The sequence below is a fragment of the Triturus cristatus genome, chromosome 2_1 (assembly GCF_964204655.1).
Source record: "Triturus cristatus chromosome 2_1, aTriCri1.1, whole genome shotgun sequence".
NCBI classification, from domain to species: domain Eukaryota; kingdom Metazoa; phylum Chordata; class Amphibia; order Caudata; family Salamandridae; genus Triturus; species Triturus cristatus.
In genome coordinates, this window is record NC_140581.1 from 858,627,178 (window position 1) to 858,646,195 (window position 19,018).

At 48.1% G+C, this 19,018-nt stretch overlaps 1 protein-coding gene across 1 annotated transcript in view; it reads right to left on the minus strand.

Annotated features, from left to right (window-relative positions):
* DMRT3 (doublesex and mab-3 related transcription factor 3) overlaps positions 1–17,069 on the minus strand; it is a 61,986-nt gene extending 44,917 nt beyond the window's left edge. Inside the window, exon 1 of the mRNA XM_085640787.1 lies at positions 16,422–17,069. Within this exon, the coding sequence (XP_085496913.1) occupies positions 16,422–16,764 (343 nt within the window). The 5' untranslated portion in view covers positions 16,765–17,069. The remainder of the gene's footprint in view (positions 1–16,421) is intronic.
* Between the last annotated feature and the right edge of the window lie 1,949 nt (positions 17,070–19,018).

Here is a 19,018-nt window from a genome sequence, read left to right on the forward strand (position 1 = left end):
TTGCACCCATGCTCTGCCACACCATCAACCGCTCCCTGGCAACCGCCTCATTTCCTGAAGACTGGAAACACACTGAGATCAACCCCCTCCTGAAGAAACCCTCGGCGGAACCCACCGACCTCAAAAACTACAGACCCATCTCCCTGCTCCTGTTCCCAGCGAAAGTCATCGAGAAATCCATCAACAGCCAACTCGCCACATTCTACGAAGAGCACAGCATCCTCGACTCCTCCCAATCCGGCTTCAGGAAAAACCACAGTACGGAAACCGCCCTCCTCGCCACAACAGACGACATCCGTACCTTACTGGACAAAGGAGAAACAGCAGCCCTCATCCTCCTCGACCTCTCAGCGGTGTTCAATACAGTCTCTCACCGCACCCTAATACACAGACTCCATAACACAGGGATCCAAGACAAGGCCCGCGACTGGATCCGCTCCTTCCTCTCGGCAGAACGCAGCGGGTCAGACTCCCCCTTTCCTCTCGGACCCTACACCCACCACCTGCAGAGTCCCCCAGAGGTCCTCCCTCAGCCCTACGCTCTTCAACGTCTACATGGCTCCGCTCGCCCCATCGTCAGAACCTACAGACTCAACATTGTGTCATACGCAGACGACACCCAACTCATCCTCTCCCTATCCAACAAACCCAACACCACCAGACACAACTTTCGAGAAGGCATGCAAGCCGTCGCCAAATGGATGAAAAACAGCTGCCTACAACTAAACCGGAAGTACTCATCATGGACCCAACCCTAGATGCCTGGAACGACACCTGGTGGCCCCCCGCCCTCGGAAGCCCGCCCACCCCCACGGACCATGCACGCAACCTGTGAATCATCCTGGACTCAGAGCTCTAAATGGACCGCCAGATCAACTCTGTCTTGTCCTCCCGCTGCCACACCCTCCGCCTCCTACGCAAGACCTTCAAATGGATCCCCCTCAATCACAGAAAGACCGTCACTCACGCCCTGGTCACCAGCAGACTCGAATACAGCAATGCACTCTATGCCGGAATAAACATAAACCTCACCTACAAGCTACAGAACATCCAAAACGCCGCCGCAAGACTGGTCCTCAACCTGCCAAGACACTGCCACATCTCCCAGCACCTGCCCACACTCCGCTGGCTTCCCATCGAAGCTAGAGTCACCTTCAAGATGCTAACCCACACTCACAAGGCCCTCCACGACACCGGACCAGCATACCTGAATAGCTGAATCAAATTCCACGCACCCCAAAGGACCCTACGATCAGCCCAGCTCTCCTACGCCGTGGTCCCCCGCACCAGAAATACCAGATCGGGAGGCCGCTCCTTCTCCTTCCGCGCGGCCAGAGCCTGGAACGACCTTCCGCTCCACCTCAGACAGATAACATCGCTCCCCATCTTCGCAAGAAACCTCAAAACCTGGCTCTTCAACAGACCCCCTCCTTGATGGACTGGAACCTGCGAACCTCAAGCAGTCTCAGACCGAGAAAATGGGTGGAGGGACTGCACTTACACACAAGAAGTCCCCTAAATGCAAAGTGATCACCTCATGTAACTTTTTATCTTTCAAAGTCTCACAGTAGCAATTAGCAACCCAACACCTAGACTGCTGAGGATAAACATCCCAGTGGCCTTAGACTCTGTGATCCAAGCATTTATTACCAATAGAGTGATGATCCCTCAACTTAGTAGAGACTTATGAAGAAAAGATTTCCACCATCATAAACAACGCAGCTTCCACCATCCATAAACTGAAAAGACCTATAAAACTCACTAACACAGTGTTTCCCAAAATGTGGGTCGTGGGCCATTTTTTGCTGGGTCGCAAAAGTCTAAGCAATTAATAAAGATGCCTTTAAATTCTTTATTTAGCTTGTCACATTTACTGAGCTTCAAAGACAGGGGTCAAATGCCAGCCTATGTCTTCTGACCAAGTGGTGCTTACTTTTTAATATGGGGATTGCTGTTCACAAACTCTTCTCACTTTGCAGACACAGAAAGAAAAGTAAATAAGTGAATCATATGACAATCTTTCTGGGGTGTAGGGAATTTGAAAGGAAATGCTGTAACGTCATTTGTTTGTAACACACAATCAAATGTAAACATCTGTAAATAAACTGCACACATTCACCAGTTAGAAAACCAAAAATGAAGCATATTCTTTTCGTTATTCTGAAGTGTGAAACAAAGATTCTAATAGAATCAAAACAAATCAGAACACTTTACTTTGTGATGCACAAATGATAAATATTCACTGAAACCTGATTTCCACACATTATCGTTTGTGTGCAATATAGGATTATCCATAAAACTCCAAGCCTCTGCAAATGTTGTGGTGATTTCAATGAAAAATGTGCTGTCTGTAAATAACAGTGTGCTACACACGATGCTTTGGTTACATTAAAAAATCACCCTGGACATGTCCTTTAAAACTATGTGGGTCGAGAAAGTCTGCTGTTATAAAAATTGGGTAGTGGTTAGAAAATCTTTGGGAAGCACTGCTCTAAAGGGTGCACTGATGACACTAACAAGCTAGGAGAATGAAAAGGAGAAGGAGAAAATCACCCACATCCACCCACCTCCTGAAACTCAATACTGCAGGAAAAACTTGCTGACTATTTACTGAACCAAATCCTCCTTCTTTAAATTGAGACATATACAAGTGCACATCATTCCAGATAACTCTTCCAGATCTAACAGGATTAGTCTACTTAGCCAGCCCCATGTTTCCTCACATAATCTCAGTGCAACAACCTAGCACCCCACTTTCCAACAAAAATCATGACAATCCGCGAAGACATTGCAAAAACACACATCCCCTTCTTTCGCAGAAGATATACACTTTAGATATAAAATTCTTACCTACATCACCTTCATCTCTTTTTACTAGTGAAATGTTGTAGAAGGCCAGAAAAAACACCAGCCCATCAGATTTCTCTCCATACCCAATCCCACCCACTGTGTGGCTAGGAAACTTTCAAGTGCATGCTTCCCTCGGTGGCAACAAACCATCATCAAGGGCTTGTTCCCAGATTCCCTTAAGGTGAACCATGTTCACCCTCTTCTTAAGAAACATAATATTGACCATGAACTGCTTAACAACGACAGGCCCAGCATCACCCCCTTCCTCTTCAGGGTCCTAGAAAGATGTGTACCCAAATAACTTGTAAAGGACACGAGTAAAGAGCATCTTTTAAGAGATTTCTAGTCTGTTTGGTACACTCTGTACCTGAAACCTGCAAATAAATGTGAAACTGTCTCCTTGATTTTGAAGATTGCATACATTACCTTCCCTGCACAATGTCTACATTTCATCCAATAGGACGGATAAGAACTGGGGTTTTCACGCTGGATCCGGCTTTCAAATCTAGAGCCTGTATGGGGTTGCACAGCTTACATTCTCACTGTTTCTTCTTCCTCTAAAGCGGGCTCTTAGCAGTTCAGCAGCATGATAGCATCCCTATCCAGTGGTGTAACATTAGCCTCCGAAGGCCTGCGGAGTGGGGGGCCGTGCTCCATGGGGACTTCTCCAGCACTGTGAACGATAGGAGAGCCCCTTGTTTGAAAGCTCTTGACTGGCTCTGGGGGGGCGCTCCATGTACTTTTCAGGGGGGGGCTCAAGTTTTGTTACGCCACTGTCCCTACCAGCCCATTTATGTCAACCTCCTTCACTCTCTTCTGCTGTTCAGGTAAGCAGACCGGGCTCAGCTCACAGTTAGACCAAGGCCCCAATGCATACTGTTGGTTATAAAATTTAAATTAATCACATCTGTTTCTTCTTGTAAGATATTTCAGTATTAGTTGAAGGGCTTGAGGAACCATCTCAAATAATAATCACAATCCTTGTCAGGACGACTTACAAAAGTCACAAATTAAACCTATGCTCACCCCCTTGGAAGCTATGACACAGAGCAGCCAGGCTTAACTTGGAGGCAATGTGTAAATAATTTATCAAGTACTCAAACAGTAATAAATGCAAAACACAACAGAACAAGACTCTCAAAGCAATTTAGAAAAATAGAGCATATTTTAATAAATAAAAAAATCCAATTAGTAGAACCAGAGCTATGAATTTTAAAGTTTGCATTTTAAGATAGCGCAAAAAATGCTAAGCACCAACTGTGAAGTAGAAAGACTTTAGAGGGGTCAGTAAGCTGATTGGATCTGAGGAAGGGCTTGACAGTGACAGGGAGTTGCTGTGCAATGTCTCGGAGTCAATCGGAGGCTGATCGGCATCAAGACCGGTGGAGCTGTCGATGAAGGTTGCTTCCCGGCATCGAGTTTGGGCAAGTCATCAATCGGTGCTGCTCTGGGTCGAATTTGGTGAAGCTGTCTATTAAGGTTGTTGATGTTGATGATTGGTTTCAAGTCCCGTAAAGCTTTCAGATAGGCAGGGAGGAGGACATTCTGACCACAGCCAAGGGTCCAGGACCCTGGGGACAGTACTTGGCGGTTCAGCACTCACTCTCATAGAGGCCATCAGAGGGGACCAGGTAAGGTCCAGTTGGGAATGGTTAGATGGAAAGCTTGCTGAAGCCCTGTAGCTCACATGGAGGTCATCCAAATGACCCTTGGAATCACTTCTGGGATTCTGGGTTGAAGGCAAGCAAGTCCAGTATTTCTTCAGACAGCAAGGCAGCCCTTCTTCTGATTCATCTTAGATCCAGGAGTATTCTGAGGAGTGTACTGGTTAAACCACATGGATGCACAGTGCCAGCCTGTGGGTGGGGGAAACCACTGGCCAAACCCTAGCTAATGAGGTAGGTGTTCCCAGAAGTAACCCTACCCACTTTTACAGCACTTCCTTTGTGTTTTGCTGTAAACTATGCCCCAGTGCCCCTCCACCTAACTCCTACATAGCAGGACCGTTCTTCCCTTAGTCAGAGCTTCCTGGACACACCCGGATGTAAGGCTAAGGTATTGGGCAAAACCTTCCTTGTGGTCACTCCAAACAAGTTCTGGGACAGCTCCCACTCCCACTGGTTGCGGAGACAAGCTGACTAGAGGGACGAAGGAAGGTGGTAGAGCTGGTGTCAGGCTCATCTGCTTGTGGCAGGGTAGGCATCTTTGAAGTGTAACTAGTCCTTAGGCACAGGTCCCAAGCCATGCTGTCAATTCCTCCCCACACCCAAGCCCTTTGTCGTCTGTCTAGGAGCAATCCACATCTCACCACAGGGGAGTCTTTATCAGTCAGTAGACGGTTGAATACTGGCAGAAATACTTCCAAGGATTAAGCAGAAAGAGGTAACTTTTCTAAGAGTACCTTCTCCAACATAATCAAAATTTTAATTTACCATTAGATTGCACTTTATTAACTAATTAAAATAATGCATGAATTATATTACTAGCTGTTCCCAATTCAAAATGATAATTTTAAGGTATTTTAATGCAATCCAATGTTCTCCTATGGGTAGTGCTCAATTTGTTGAAGAATAAGTGCCAGTGCCCAAACTCTGTTCAGAAGCCCGCAGATGGCACCAACACACAGAATACCAAAGCTGCGTAGTCTGTACACTCCCTGTCCCTTTATCCCTCTATTGCAAGTTCCTTGTTTCTCCAGAGATGACGTTTTTTGTCTTTATCTTTCTCTTTCTTTCTCCGCTGATTGTTTTTGACTCTCTTGCTCTTGGGAAATGTTGGATGAGGATAAATAAATGCCAGTCCCACAAAATGAGTGCCAGTGGGCCCCACTGGCCCCACAAATTAGTGCTGATGGCCCCCACCGGCTCAATTTAACCACTGCCTACGGGCAGCAAATCTTGCTGCAGCTAAAAGGGCTTTTGCAGCCTTTTCACTGTCAGGCCAGGTATAACATTAATGTCATGTCTACATGTCCTACTTTTAAATACCATGCACCCTGCCTTATCGGGCAATAAGCCCATCTTTAGGGGTGACCTAAAATTATATAAAAGAAAGGTTCAGTCCTGTCAAAGGGCTGATTTTGAAAGGTTGAATTGGTAGTTTAAAAAGTGCGCCGCCAGACTGCAGTGGCAGGCCTGGAACATTCTTTATAGTGCTACTGTAGTGAGTGGCACAATGAGCGCTGCAGCCCATTAACTTCCAGGCCCTGGGTACATGTAGTACCATATAAGAGGGACTTATAAGTAAATTAAATGTGCCAATCAGAGTATGTCAATTTTCACCTGTTTTAAAGGACAGCACATCACTTTACTTCTGGTTAACAGGAGTAAAGTGTGCAGAGTCCTAATGCCAACAAAAATACCATATAAGAGATGGTCATTTTCAACACATATGCATTGTAAGGTCACGTGTTCCCACACTAGATGATCATAAATATGATAATCAGTATTAGAATATAAGGCTTCACTTGTTTTCAGAAAACAGCTAATCCTATTGTTGGACTCAGCGTGGGACTTTCATCTTGTTGAACTCTAATGTAGTTTTTGTCCAAATGCTAATGTACCTGCTGCATTGTGCTCACAAAACAGCGCATTTGTACAAGACATATAACTCGATCTTGTTTACCTGGCTCATCCACTGATTTCTTATTTACTGTATTTTTGCTATTCGGTACATCTCTTAGCGGAACGATCCCATTGGGTGGATAAATAAATTAAGTAATGATTTAATTAATATGGGGCAGAGGGTTTCTGTGACCCCAGGGAACTTGGGGCCTTTGAGGCATAGCGTTTAAGTCTGGTCCCCTTGAACACCCTGCCTGTTAGCTATTGATAGCTGATGGTCAGAGTCATGAAGCCTGGCCACAGGCCATTCTCTGATTGAGACATTAGGCTTCCGTACACAGACGCCATGTTGAGCTCTTCCAATGGGCCAGCCTCGCCCGGCGCCCTTGTGAAAGGCAAGACACCAAGAGCGCGCGTTCTCTCTGTACGTACACGGATAATGCTTGTGATGTTTACTTTTTCTGTCACGTATTTTGTGCTATGTTTTGTTTTACGGTTGTGAATATCTCACGTGCTGGTAGTCCAGATGTTCAAATAAGTAAACAAATAAATGGATTTGAGTTTGGCTTTCAGCATGCACCGTGTTACGTGAATACTGGGTGTGAGTTATTCGGTGTTACTGTCACACACCAAAAGTGCTTCTCGCGACGCTTACCAAGTCTCACCCTATGTGCCCCGTCTGCTTGTATCTCATCCTTCCACTTCCGGGTCCCTGGCTGTCGCTGCTCGTCCCAATGCGAACCAGTAGCATAAAGTTGTAAGGAATGTTCGAATTAATTCTTGTCGCGGAATGACAGCATTTGATGGTTAGAGTATCACACCCCGTTGTAGACGCTCTGTCTGATGACCATCATTTTAAAATAACTTTCTATTCGTGACCAAAGACGGCAAAGGCTATAGATACAATGCAAACACTATACTTAGAATCATATCAATGTTGTAAAAAAATTATATATATATATATACATCCTAGAGAAAGAAAGATTAAGTATGAGCACTTTGGCAAATGTAGAGATTTTAGGTGTGCCTTTGTCTCAGTGGGAAAAATTGTTTACTGTATACTGGAATTGATGTAGCGCGTCCTTACCCCTTACGAGGCTCAAAGCGCTTAACATCGTTCCACCAATCGTGGACTATATGTACTTAACTGCTTCTCACAGGCCGGGCAATACTAAAGAACGAATGTGTACGTTTCAGTCGCGCGCAGTGCATTACAAACTCGTTATTATTTGCTAATCGAGTGCACATTGAATGCAGCCCGAGGTTTACTCACATGAGTGAGGAGGTCTTCACGCGGCCTTAGCTCAAACGTTCTTATACAAGCATGTAAAAACGAACTTTAAGTTTATAAGCACGTTTCAAACCAAAAAAGAAAATCATATTTCAGAACTTCTTCAGGCTTATTAATTCATCAAATTCCAATCCTGGGGTAGTCAAATGGATACTCGAATATCTCGATGGAAGCTTGGTCTTTATTTCCTTCTTAAGTGTGAGCTGTCGTGAAAAAAAGGCGTCACTACTCGCCAGTGATGAACATTGTCTCTGATACTCATATGCGTTTTAGATTTTTTTTAAAGTAAAAAAAACTATACCCCAGAGAGTAGCGCTTCCACGCTCCACCACTATCAGACCTCCTTCTAACTTTATATCGCTCTACTGCAAAAGACCGCCACCGAAATAAAAATATATGAAAAAAAACGTACACCTTGTGGTTTAGTTAAGAACGTGGATATAGGCGTGTTTCTGTAGAACGCAGTTGAAGTTCTCCGTCACCAGGTCCACTTTGACATGATGCGCATGCGTAGCCCGGCGCGACGGTGGTCGGCTCGCTGGGGACGGGGTTCGATCCGCTGCCCGTGACCCAGCTCGGCGGCCATCTTGCTCACCTATGGCCACCATGCATGATGTTTACGCATAAGTCTAGCATCTGGTTAAGTTTCGACTAGTCACAACCATGGCACAGTGCTTTGTGTGCATGGCCGCTTTATTGTGCACTCATGAAAATCTAGAATAACATATTACCCTGCGATATCAACACCAAAAATTGGAAATTAATTTACTAGCCCAAATCCAAAGCAGACACCCATAGTGCGAAATATAAAATAGTCACACATTTGGTTGGCGCTGGGCTAGATGATACTTTTACACAGGCAGAGAAAGAGGGACGGCACCACGTCAGAGAGACCCTCCATCACTTGCAAAATCCAGAAGAATGATAAAAGCAACACAAATGAAACGAGTTAGTAATAGTACTCTTAATTAAATTATTAGAAGTAGTACGATCATTGTTAATACTAATATTGTTGTTGATTTGCTGTTGTAAATATTTTGGCTGTTATTATATCGTTCATGGTACTGATACTACATTAATAATCATTATAGTCAAAATAATAAAACAGTGAGAGTAAATAACAGCCATTATAATGTTCGTAATAAACACAACAATGACCCTACATATAACACTCACCACAAATTAATGTGTCTCTTGTTGCTAAATCGACGGCGTTTCCTGGGATCAAAAAAGCCCAAGCCCGCCTCTATTTAAAGTGAGAATAAACATAACTTTTTCGTTACTTCTAAGTTAAATGTCTTTACTCGAATAAATAAATAATTTCAAAACCAATATTTGTGTTTTTATTGTGTTGATTCAAATTATTCCAAACTGTTTTAAATGATATTTTTGATTGGGCTCGTGCGTTGTCTCTCTTCGTAGAGAGAGGACTTACAAAAGGATTAAATAAAAATGTTTTGAAACAAGTGTAAATTGAATGAACACTCGTAAATCGCAGTTTGCGCATTCCGAACTCACAAAGTGCGTTAAAATAAATGAAAGTGATACCTGGAACTTAATGGTTGATTTGCCGGGAGGGGCGTAAAAGCGTATACAATACTCATTTGTATCAACATAACGATAATTAATAAAGACTTACTTCAAAGTCTCGTGTGCTGGTTTTAAACTGCCTTTTTGCAGATGCACTTGAGACCGTAATGCGATGTTTCCACGCAATATTAAAAGGCTTTAAAAGCGGATGCAGCGAGCCGCGCTTGGACGTGGCTGACAACTTGCGCTCCACCTTTCATCATGCTCGCTTGCGGTTCCTTAGACTGCGCGGTCGTAGCCAGTGCAAGAGGGTACAGAGTGCGCGGGAGGACACTCACAATCCTCAGGTAATAGCTACTAAACATTTGCGTGGGCGCAGGCATGGCGCAAATAGTTACAGTGAATTAGGATAACTTATTTAAGCCAGTGTGCAGACCCTGGTAGGGTACATGTCACATGTTACACATTGTGGAAATGATGCGCACTGGGGTGTTTGGACTCCTCATCCTGCAGTCCTGGGTGGGCAGCGCGCGAAAGATAAGGGCTATAGGCATGGGGCGTGCCCCCTGGACTGGGATCTGGTGCACGCGAGACCCCTCGCCCTGTTTGGTTCCCCGAAATACTTCCCCATGAGCTTATATAAAGTTGTTTACAATTGAAGACCACGCGCGTTAATGGCGTTGGCCAGATGCGATTGTACAATAAAAGGGGGCGCACTTTAAACGTACAGGGCGCTGAGCCGAAAAGATGGTTTTAAGCGGGGCTGCGCTCTTAAAGCTGTAGGTAGCAGTAAATCTCGGCGCCACTGCCCCTTCCTCTGTGATCTGCGTTCCACAGATTAAAACTCGGGGTTTGTGAGTTTTAAAAAGAAGGATGAAATGGACGGAAGCAGGGAGCGTTAGAGGCCCTGCCTGAGGGTTAATGGTCTCCAAGCAGACTGGGGGGCACCGCAGCTGACCCTGGAGGGTTCGAACCCGGCCGCCGAGCCCTTCTGGAAGAAGCGTGCCGCAATCTGCGGGCACCTCGGGGGCGGAGGCGCGTGGCTGTGCCTCTGTAAAGGAACACACCTGCCTGCGGGGCTTGTGTGGAGAGTAAAGGGTGCCACCGCTCTTACTACAGGGCACCCCTGGCCCCCTCTGCCAGGGGAATACAGAATACTCTTAAATTCATTTGTAGGGTGGTTTAACCTGGACAAGAATCTTCAGGTACACACTGATAAAAACACTCTTCGGGCTCCCTTCCCCATGTAGCGCCTCTCAGTTTGGCGTCAAGAACAAGCGCTAGGAGATGGCCACGGAGCGCGCCAAAAGTTAGGAAAACAGTATTTTTCAATGTTCACGTTATTTTGTCTTCAAAATGATAAAAACATAAGAGTTGAAAGGGTAAACGAACCTCTCTGGACCGGAGCCAGCCACACAGGTCCTCCTCCAAAAACACCTGGATTGGGGGGGGGGGGGGGGGGAGGTCACGCCGCCGCCTGCTCGCTTCCGGTGGTGGGCCTAGTCGGGGGCTGTAGCGCGCACCCCCTCTCTGGTGTGCCTCCTTTTCCTGCCGCTGGGCCTCACGTACCTCAGCATGAGAGGAAGAGGAGGGCCACGGGAGGCTGCGGAGGACCAGGGCGTGAGGAACGCCACTTCCGAGGGAGTTGGAGTATTGCAGACATGATGAGCACCGTTCATACACCTGCGCTACAAGTTGGCCAGAATTGCAGGAGATCGTGATTGTGGTGACTCTGTCAACCGAAACCTTCGCGTCCAGGAGGCAGTGGCGCAATTAATATCACTGGGCCCCGACTTTGAAAACTCATTCAACTCCTCCAGCAATGGGTGTTCAATTCGAATGGTGATCCGGGCAGCGTGCCTGGCGCCAGAGGCAGAAAAGCAACAGATAGCAAAGACCTGGAACCTGCAAGACCTCGGGTGACGCCACGGACCGTAACACACCGTCTGTCGCCACTGCTGTTGGGAGTTGTGATACTCTGGGGTATCATTTACTATGTGAAATACGGTTGGACAAAAGAAGAGGAAGAAACCTTTATTTTCACCACTCCTGTAAATCTGAAGGTACCTTATACCACAGAGCGAGATACTTGTGATTGAAAATGATCCGAGTAGCCAAAATATGCAAATGTTAGGAAGAGTTGCACCCGGCCACAGCAGGAGATAGTAATGCTATTGACGCACAGGAGGCGATATTAAAACATGTTGCAGGCCAGACTTCCGTTTCCAGTCCGGTATAAACACCCCTTCCATGCGCTTTAAATGTTTTACATTCCCTGTTTGTCACACTGGGACCATGCCCAAACTCCCCCCCCCCCCCGAAACATCTATATAGGGGGCTTCGTTAAAAAGTGATTACATGAGTGTCTAAAAGTGATTAAGTTGTGCATTGTGTAATATACAAACGAGGGTGTGGCCTAACGGCTACAGCTGTCGACCTCGAAGCTAGGGAACGGGGTTGAGTCTCGGCTGAGACGCTCAAAGTCTTGTTATTCTGGGCAAATAACTTAATCTCCCAGCGACTAACAAAATGAATGTTTCCGTCTGTGAGGCAGCGGGTGTTCATGTAAAGCGCTCTGATACCTGCGGGTCGAGTTCGCGCCGTATAGAAACTCCCTAAAATATACATTGACGTTATTGTAGACCGAAGGAGACCTGTCCACTTGTCATGGTATGAAGCAGCCCACCCATCCATGGCCGAAAGTCCAAAGTCACACCACCACCGCCAACCACACGGCTTCATCAATATATATGTAATATTAAGATACAGGTAAACAATGAATAGGTAGAGAGCGCAGGCAGAGGGAAGTCTGAATCCAACATACTTGCAAAACGCATTTCTGCAGCAACGTACCGAAAGGCAAATTACAGCAATAAATGGTAATGCACCACATCATTATACTCTACATTAAGCGCTGCGATATCCTCTCGGGTTAGGTCAGCCCTGCATAAAGCGCTAAATAAATGAACAGCGAATGGTCGTGCATTTACTAGGTTTTCGTGAAATAACTCGCAGGTACAAGGCTGCAAAGCGGAGACACGGATTAAAATCAAACGCATTTATAAAATAACTACTTTGTTAATCAGTTGCTGATTTTTTTTTCGATTATGAGGGTCCTCTCTGAATATATCTCTTGATGGTGGTGTTTTCTGACAGTACTGAAACAGCAAAAAAAAAAAATTGTATATAATATTACCATCCTTGCACGTGGGCCCACTAACGTGGAGCGGGACTGGGTTACCTGCCCGTCAGATTATATATATATATATATATATATATATATATATATATATATATATATATATATATATTTGTTCTAATTAGCAACAAACCGCTGTTTTGCACCATGTTACACTTTGTACGGAGGCCCCATTTTGATGTTGTCGCTTCATGCAGCCGCCAGTGGTGTTACGTGACTGCACAATACTTGAGGCACCAAAATAAAAATGTGCTCTTTACTGTGGAATAAAAAAATCTGACATTATTTTTTAGCTGCCTCGACTGCAAAAAGACGACTCGTTGGTACCAACCTGCTACCCTCGATCTAGACGCCATATTTTCGGCCAAATGAACACACGTTGAATTGTTTCTCGTCCTCCACCAACCCCAACTTTATCTCCTGAGTTCGTTCACCTGCATACCTCCCATTTATCGTGGGGGCCATCTTTTCCCAGTGAGTGTTCCGGTGATAGTCAGGAGGGAGGCCACGCGCTTATCTAATGTGAAACACGCGGGAATACGCAGATGACCAGGTGGCAGCTGTCGTCCTGCACCCCAAGCCTCAAGGAGCTCTCGTAACAGGTAGGGGTGAGGCCTCCGCGGTCATTCAATCGAAACATTCGCGAATGCACAGTTGACCAGGTGCTGCTGCCGCCCTGCACCCCACGCTCCAAGGGGTAGAAGAGGGGTGACAGGCATCGCCCCGTCCTCTCTGCGGACAGTCCAGGCCGGCCCTATGCGTGCGGTGGTGTGTGCTGTGATCTTAATCCCTTGTTTTTGCAGCTCTGGCCCTGCCCGAAGGGCGCACCCCTCTCCTGGTAAGTGATACAGTCCAGGACAGGGATCCCAGCGAAAGCTGCGCCTCACGCGACCCCCGCCGGTTCCAGTCACTGCTCCGGGTTTTACATGTTATGCCGACCCCGCTTGTTACACCCAGCGCCCCCCCCTCCACCCCCCACACACACAACCAATCCTTTCAAGCGAGGCCTTCAGTGGTGAGACCCCACAGGCCTTAGTCCGGGTCCATCCTAGACTCGTATGGCACCCGCAAACTCTCCTCCCTTTTTAAAAAGAAACAAAGACTCACATTTCCGAAAGGGCAGCAACTTGTCTTTGTACTGTTATGCTGAACACGAATACATTATAATACAACACTATATACTTAACTCCTATAGTTATTGCTGTTACATGATTTAATAAAGCACTTTCGACTTTAATGCGATTAACCTCTGAGTTGGTCCGGCTAGGATTCTACGCTGTGATTTGCTAGCAGCTGGCAGGTCACAGTTCCGAATTCTGTCAGCCTAAGACTTTTATGGATGTTGAAGTCTGGGATTACCACAGCGCCCCACAGTCCCTTCTCTTCCTCCTACAAGATGTTCAAGTTCTGGTTTACCACAGCACCCCCACGCCCCCCCCTCTTCCTCATATTGGATGTTGAAGTCTGGGATTACCACAGCACCCCCACGACCCCCCCCCCTCCTCATATTGGATGTTGAAGTCTGGGATTACCACAGCACCCCCACAGCTCCCACTCTTCCTTTTAGGGTATGTTCAATTCTGGGATTACCACAGCACCCCCACTGTCCCTTCTCTTCCTCCTACGGGATGTTCACGTCTGGGATTACCACAGCGCCCCCCCATTGTCCCTTCTCTTCCTCCTATGGAATGTTCAATTCCGGGATTACCACAGCGCCCCCATAGCTCCCTTTCTTCCTTTTAGGGGATGCTCAATTCTGGGATTACTACAGCGCCCCACAGTCCCTTCTCTTCCTCCTACAGGATGTTCAAGTCTTGGATTACCATAGCACCCCCACAGCCGTCACTGACGCAAACACCGCTCCGTGGGTCCCTGGACGGGCACATCCGGTATAACCCACGTGCCCATCCCTCCGCAGACACCTGCGCAACCCACTCAGCTAACGCGGGACTCCCCTCCATAATTACAACACGCTTTACGCACAGCCACTTCCAGCGTCTCCCCGGCTCTCATTAAGACATCAAATTGAATGCACAGCCCGGGATGTTCTGTCCCGTTGTCAGGGGCTCGGCTTTTTATGGAACACCCCCTTGTTAGGCTGTGTGACGAGGACACCAGACCTGTAAATGCATGCGTGTATTTGTTCATAACTGGCAGTGGGGTACAAAGAACAATACTTAACTCGGGAACAGTTACAACATGCACGTTGTTATTAGAACGATAGAATAGTTAAAAATACTTTTCTTTCTTAGTTCGGGGCCCCCCTCCCACCATCCGCGCATCGAGGCAAGCAGAACGTGTCAACATAATGAGGGCCGTCGCCGTGAGAGGCACTGGAAGCGTGGCGTGGAGGTTGGGGATAATGTTTTACAGAAGTACATGAAGTGTGCCAAATATGGGGAACCGTGAAGGCCCTGACCGACACGCGGGAAGGATGTAAATAAACAAGCATTGGAGGCGCTAGCCGCCGTTGGAGGAACAATTACAATATAGCGCCACCTCATTCATAGCGCTGCTAACTCTGACTGCATCTTTGGCCGTGTAGTGCGATGCCCCCCCCCCCCCACCCCTACCCTCCTGGAGCATTTCCGGCACACACCCCATTAAATCCCTATATTATTATAACTAGTTGGAAATGGCAGGCAGGTGAACACAAGGCTTTGCTGCAGCTCAGTGGGTTGTGTGCAGCGAACCTCTTAGAGGTGAAATGCCTCCCTGCCTCCGCCTATGACGCGCTGATATTTCTATTTTGCAGAACGTCTCACGTGCTGTGGCTTAATGTGTACATTTCAACAACTGAGGTGTACTGTAAATCATGCTGACTCCAACCATAGCGCCGCTTTTAATTCTATCAGTGCCACGGGGCAACGCTATTTGTAGATCAGCAGGTGCAGAGGCACCAGACCTGGGAGAATGCAGAGCCAATTTACCTACATTATGGCTGTCTTTTATTACTCAACCAAATGGGGGGGGGGGCATTTCCATAGCTGGCATTTGGTCTCGCCGAACCCTTGCAGCTTCACTGGAGCCACTTCCAGGCGCTGCGCAGGGTGCCTTTTCCCCATATGTGCACGGACTCTACTCCCAGGCTGCGCTCCCTGGGGGTCTGCCCCCTCCAGCTTTTCCTGTGCTCAGTGCACTATCCTCAGTGCACCCCGGGGCCTATTCACAGAGTCTCGTCTCTAAGGCTGGACATGCAGCAATCACAAATAATAAACAAAAAGTGCTTCTGTACAGGTTAAAAACTCCCCCGACTTGCAAACGTGGAACACGTATTCTTAGATATGTCATTCACTCATGGGGGCATTTTTATTATGGTGCTCGGGACTATTTTCTGTCCTACTCCGACCCTGTTCTCAGCTACGCCTGCCCTGGGTCCTACTTCCATCAAATGCCCTCCCCAGCTTCATCCAGAGCGGCCCTCTCTCGCTTGTGCCCAGTGGACCCGTCCGAGTCGTGCCCCGGGTCATGTGTAGCGCTCCTTGTCACAAAACCGTGCCACTCCCATCAGGGTATATGGTTACAGTGCCACTCTCATCAGGGTATATGGCCCTACTCCCAGAGCTCTACCCCTCGCCATTTGTACCAGTAGGTAATACCCCGAAACTGCCCCCCCTCCCAATAGCAGTTCTCTATGCTCTGCTCCAGTAGTTTTACCCCCTCAGTTATCTTCGTAGCTGTGCTGGTGTGTACTCACCGGGCTGCGCCTTTACCCCCACGTACCAATGCCCTACTCGAAGCAATGTGTCGCTCTCTTCTGCCCCTAGAGACCAATACCACCCGTGCCCCCTCCAACAGCGGCGCCCAGTAATGTGCTCTTGTGTTGCGACCTGTTTCTAACTTTCTACCCCCCCCCCCCCTCCAGGTGGCCCCTGCTGGCTCCCCCCTGTGCGCTCCTGTGCCCCCGTCTTCTTCCTCTCCCTCAGTACCCCAGGATCTTGCCCCCTGCGCCCTCATCACCCCCAAGAGATACTCCAGCGTCTCTTACCTGTTGGCGCGGCCTTGGGAGGGGAAGACTCGGCGGGTCCCCCCCAGCGCACGGGTCCCAGCTCGGGGTGCGGGCCCCCGGGGGGCAGCAGACTGTCCAGACTCTCGGTGGCCTGCTGTCGACGTAGCGCCACCTGCGCGGCCATGACCCGTTGGCGCTCGATGATCAGGATGCACTTGTCGCAGGTGCAGTCCTTGAAACGGCAGTAACGCTTGTGGCCCTTCAGCCACGACAGCACCCCGTGGTTCCGGCAGCGCGCGCACTTAGGGGTCCGCTGCAGGGGGGGCCTCGGCGGCGCCACGGGCCCCCCCATGTACAAGTAGGGGGGTCCATAGCCATTCATTGCAGCGACGCCCCGGGATCAAAGGGCGCCCTGGGCGGCGGCCGGTCCGAGGAGTCCGAGTGCGGCAGAGGAGGGAGGTGAGAGTGGTTGGTGAGAGTGGCTCAGGTGAGGAGGAGTCCCCGCCTCTGCTCTGTCCGGGGCCCCTCTTTGGGTGGACTGCTTCTGCCCGTCTCTCCCACCGCTGACTGCCAGTGCAGGGAGGTACTGGTGCCGCCTGCCTCCTCCTGCTTCGATGCCGCCTGTGCTCTGAGCCCTCTTGGCCAATCCGCTCCTACCTGCCCTCTCCTCTCTCTGCCCCTCCTCTGCCCCCTTGCTTCTCGCTCTGCCAACCTGACCTGCTATGTCTCCCCCTTCCCTTACCGCCCTCCCCCTCCCCCCTCCCCTTCCAGCCTATGCTTTGTGTCTGGTGGCTGGTGCCCTCTGACACCCTGCACACCCGGCTTTCTCTGCTCTCGATCCCTTTGTTAACGCTTGTTCGGTTGACCCCTCCCTCAAGAAACAACCTGAGACCCCCCCCCCCCCCCACACACACACACACACACACCTCCTGTACTCCCTTCCGCGCGCCAGAGCACGTGCCCTCTCAGCTCGCCGTCCTTCTGAAATAAATGAACATTTCACCCAGGCAGGCCCGAGCTCTGGACTCTTCAGCCCCAAAGAGGGTACACGGATGTATGGATGTATGTCGGTCGATTATCTCGGTCAACATGAATGTGAACGCTCTCTTGCTCGCCCTCGCTCAGTTCAGTGTCTCGGTGAATATGAGCAGAGCCCTCCTTCCCAGAGTAGCAGCGCTCACTGCAGACTCGTCGGTGATCTCGCACTCTCTCTCCTTCAGCCCCGGGCACTAAGGCAGGATTGACACCCACAGGTTTCACGCAGGTTCTTCTAATCCCTGGAGTGTTATACCCCCGCCCCCCCCCCCCCACGCACACACACACACTCGGGTTACAGGAAGCCCTGTTCGTGTCATTGAACCGACGTACCTGGTCTTCACTTCTTGAAGCAGGAAGGGGGCACATTCACGTGATAACACGCGCGCACGATAACGCGTGAACCGCACAGTGTAGTTCCTACCCTCGTGCCCGCGGGACCACCACAGCAGAGCCCACTCCGCCCTTGTGACGCGCATCCCAGCAGCTTCCTTTCCTGTCCCGGGGCGTCCAATAGTTTCCCAAAAAAAACATATATCATCTTTTTTACCGCACGATTTTAATAGTTTTAAAAATTCCGTTCGTAACGAAGATGTAGTTGAGATTTTAGTAAATAATTCTTGAATTTGATCGTCTCATATTATATATTTTTATCATAGCTATAGAAACTGACTTCACCTCTGAGAGTTTCCTCAAATGTTTCCTTTCCTCGGAGGGTAAACAGCGCGAGCGCTCCTCGCCGCACTGAGCCCTGCAGTGGAGACACCTTTCATACCTTCCGCTGGTGCAACTCCGTGTTTGCAGTTAGATGTTCCCCTTCGCACGTTGGCGTTTTTCACCAACCATTGTTTACAGAATCCCTCCCTGACGGAAGTTCAAATCGAACTTTTTTACTCTGAAAGATCTGCCTTCATATTTCCAGGTCTGTGAGAGGACACGTCACCCTTGTGGACAAGGAAGCCACGCGTTTCCATTTGGGTAAGTAGCGTGCGTTATATTGTCTAGTTGTTTTTTGTATCAACAAAATATACACATTTAAATTTCTTTACACCTTTTTATTGTCACTGCTTGGGGTGTAATAAATAGCAGATGTTTCCCAGAGTAATTTCCATTTTACCAGTTACAAGTGGTTGGGTCCTGTGAGTGTGCGGTTTTCTAAGATTAATATTTAACAATGCATACATCAATTCTATGTGCACACTGGCGCCGCGAGGCAACACAAAATGACAAAGTGCGCATTATATACGTGTAATATCAAATAACAATCGGTTTCAGTTTATTAATAGTCTCTATCCCTTTTACTTAAGTTTTTTTCTATTTTCTTCGCTCAACACATTGAATACTTTGTCCAAAAATCCACAGACAGCTGTCCCAAGGCTGTGCAACAAAGCAGCGCATTACTAACTCATCGCTGACCGCCAAAATTAGAAAAAAAAGTTACTTGTTCACCCCCAGAGAAGAGAGCGGTTCTTCCTAACATTTACAGAATTGTATCTTTCCTTTCTTTTTTTTTTGTGGGGGGGGGGGGGTGAGGGGGCACAGTGATTCCATTATAGACCGGACCTATCTCTCCTACCTTCTCTTCGGCGCCCTGGTGACGC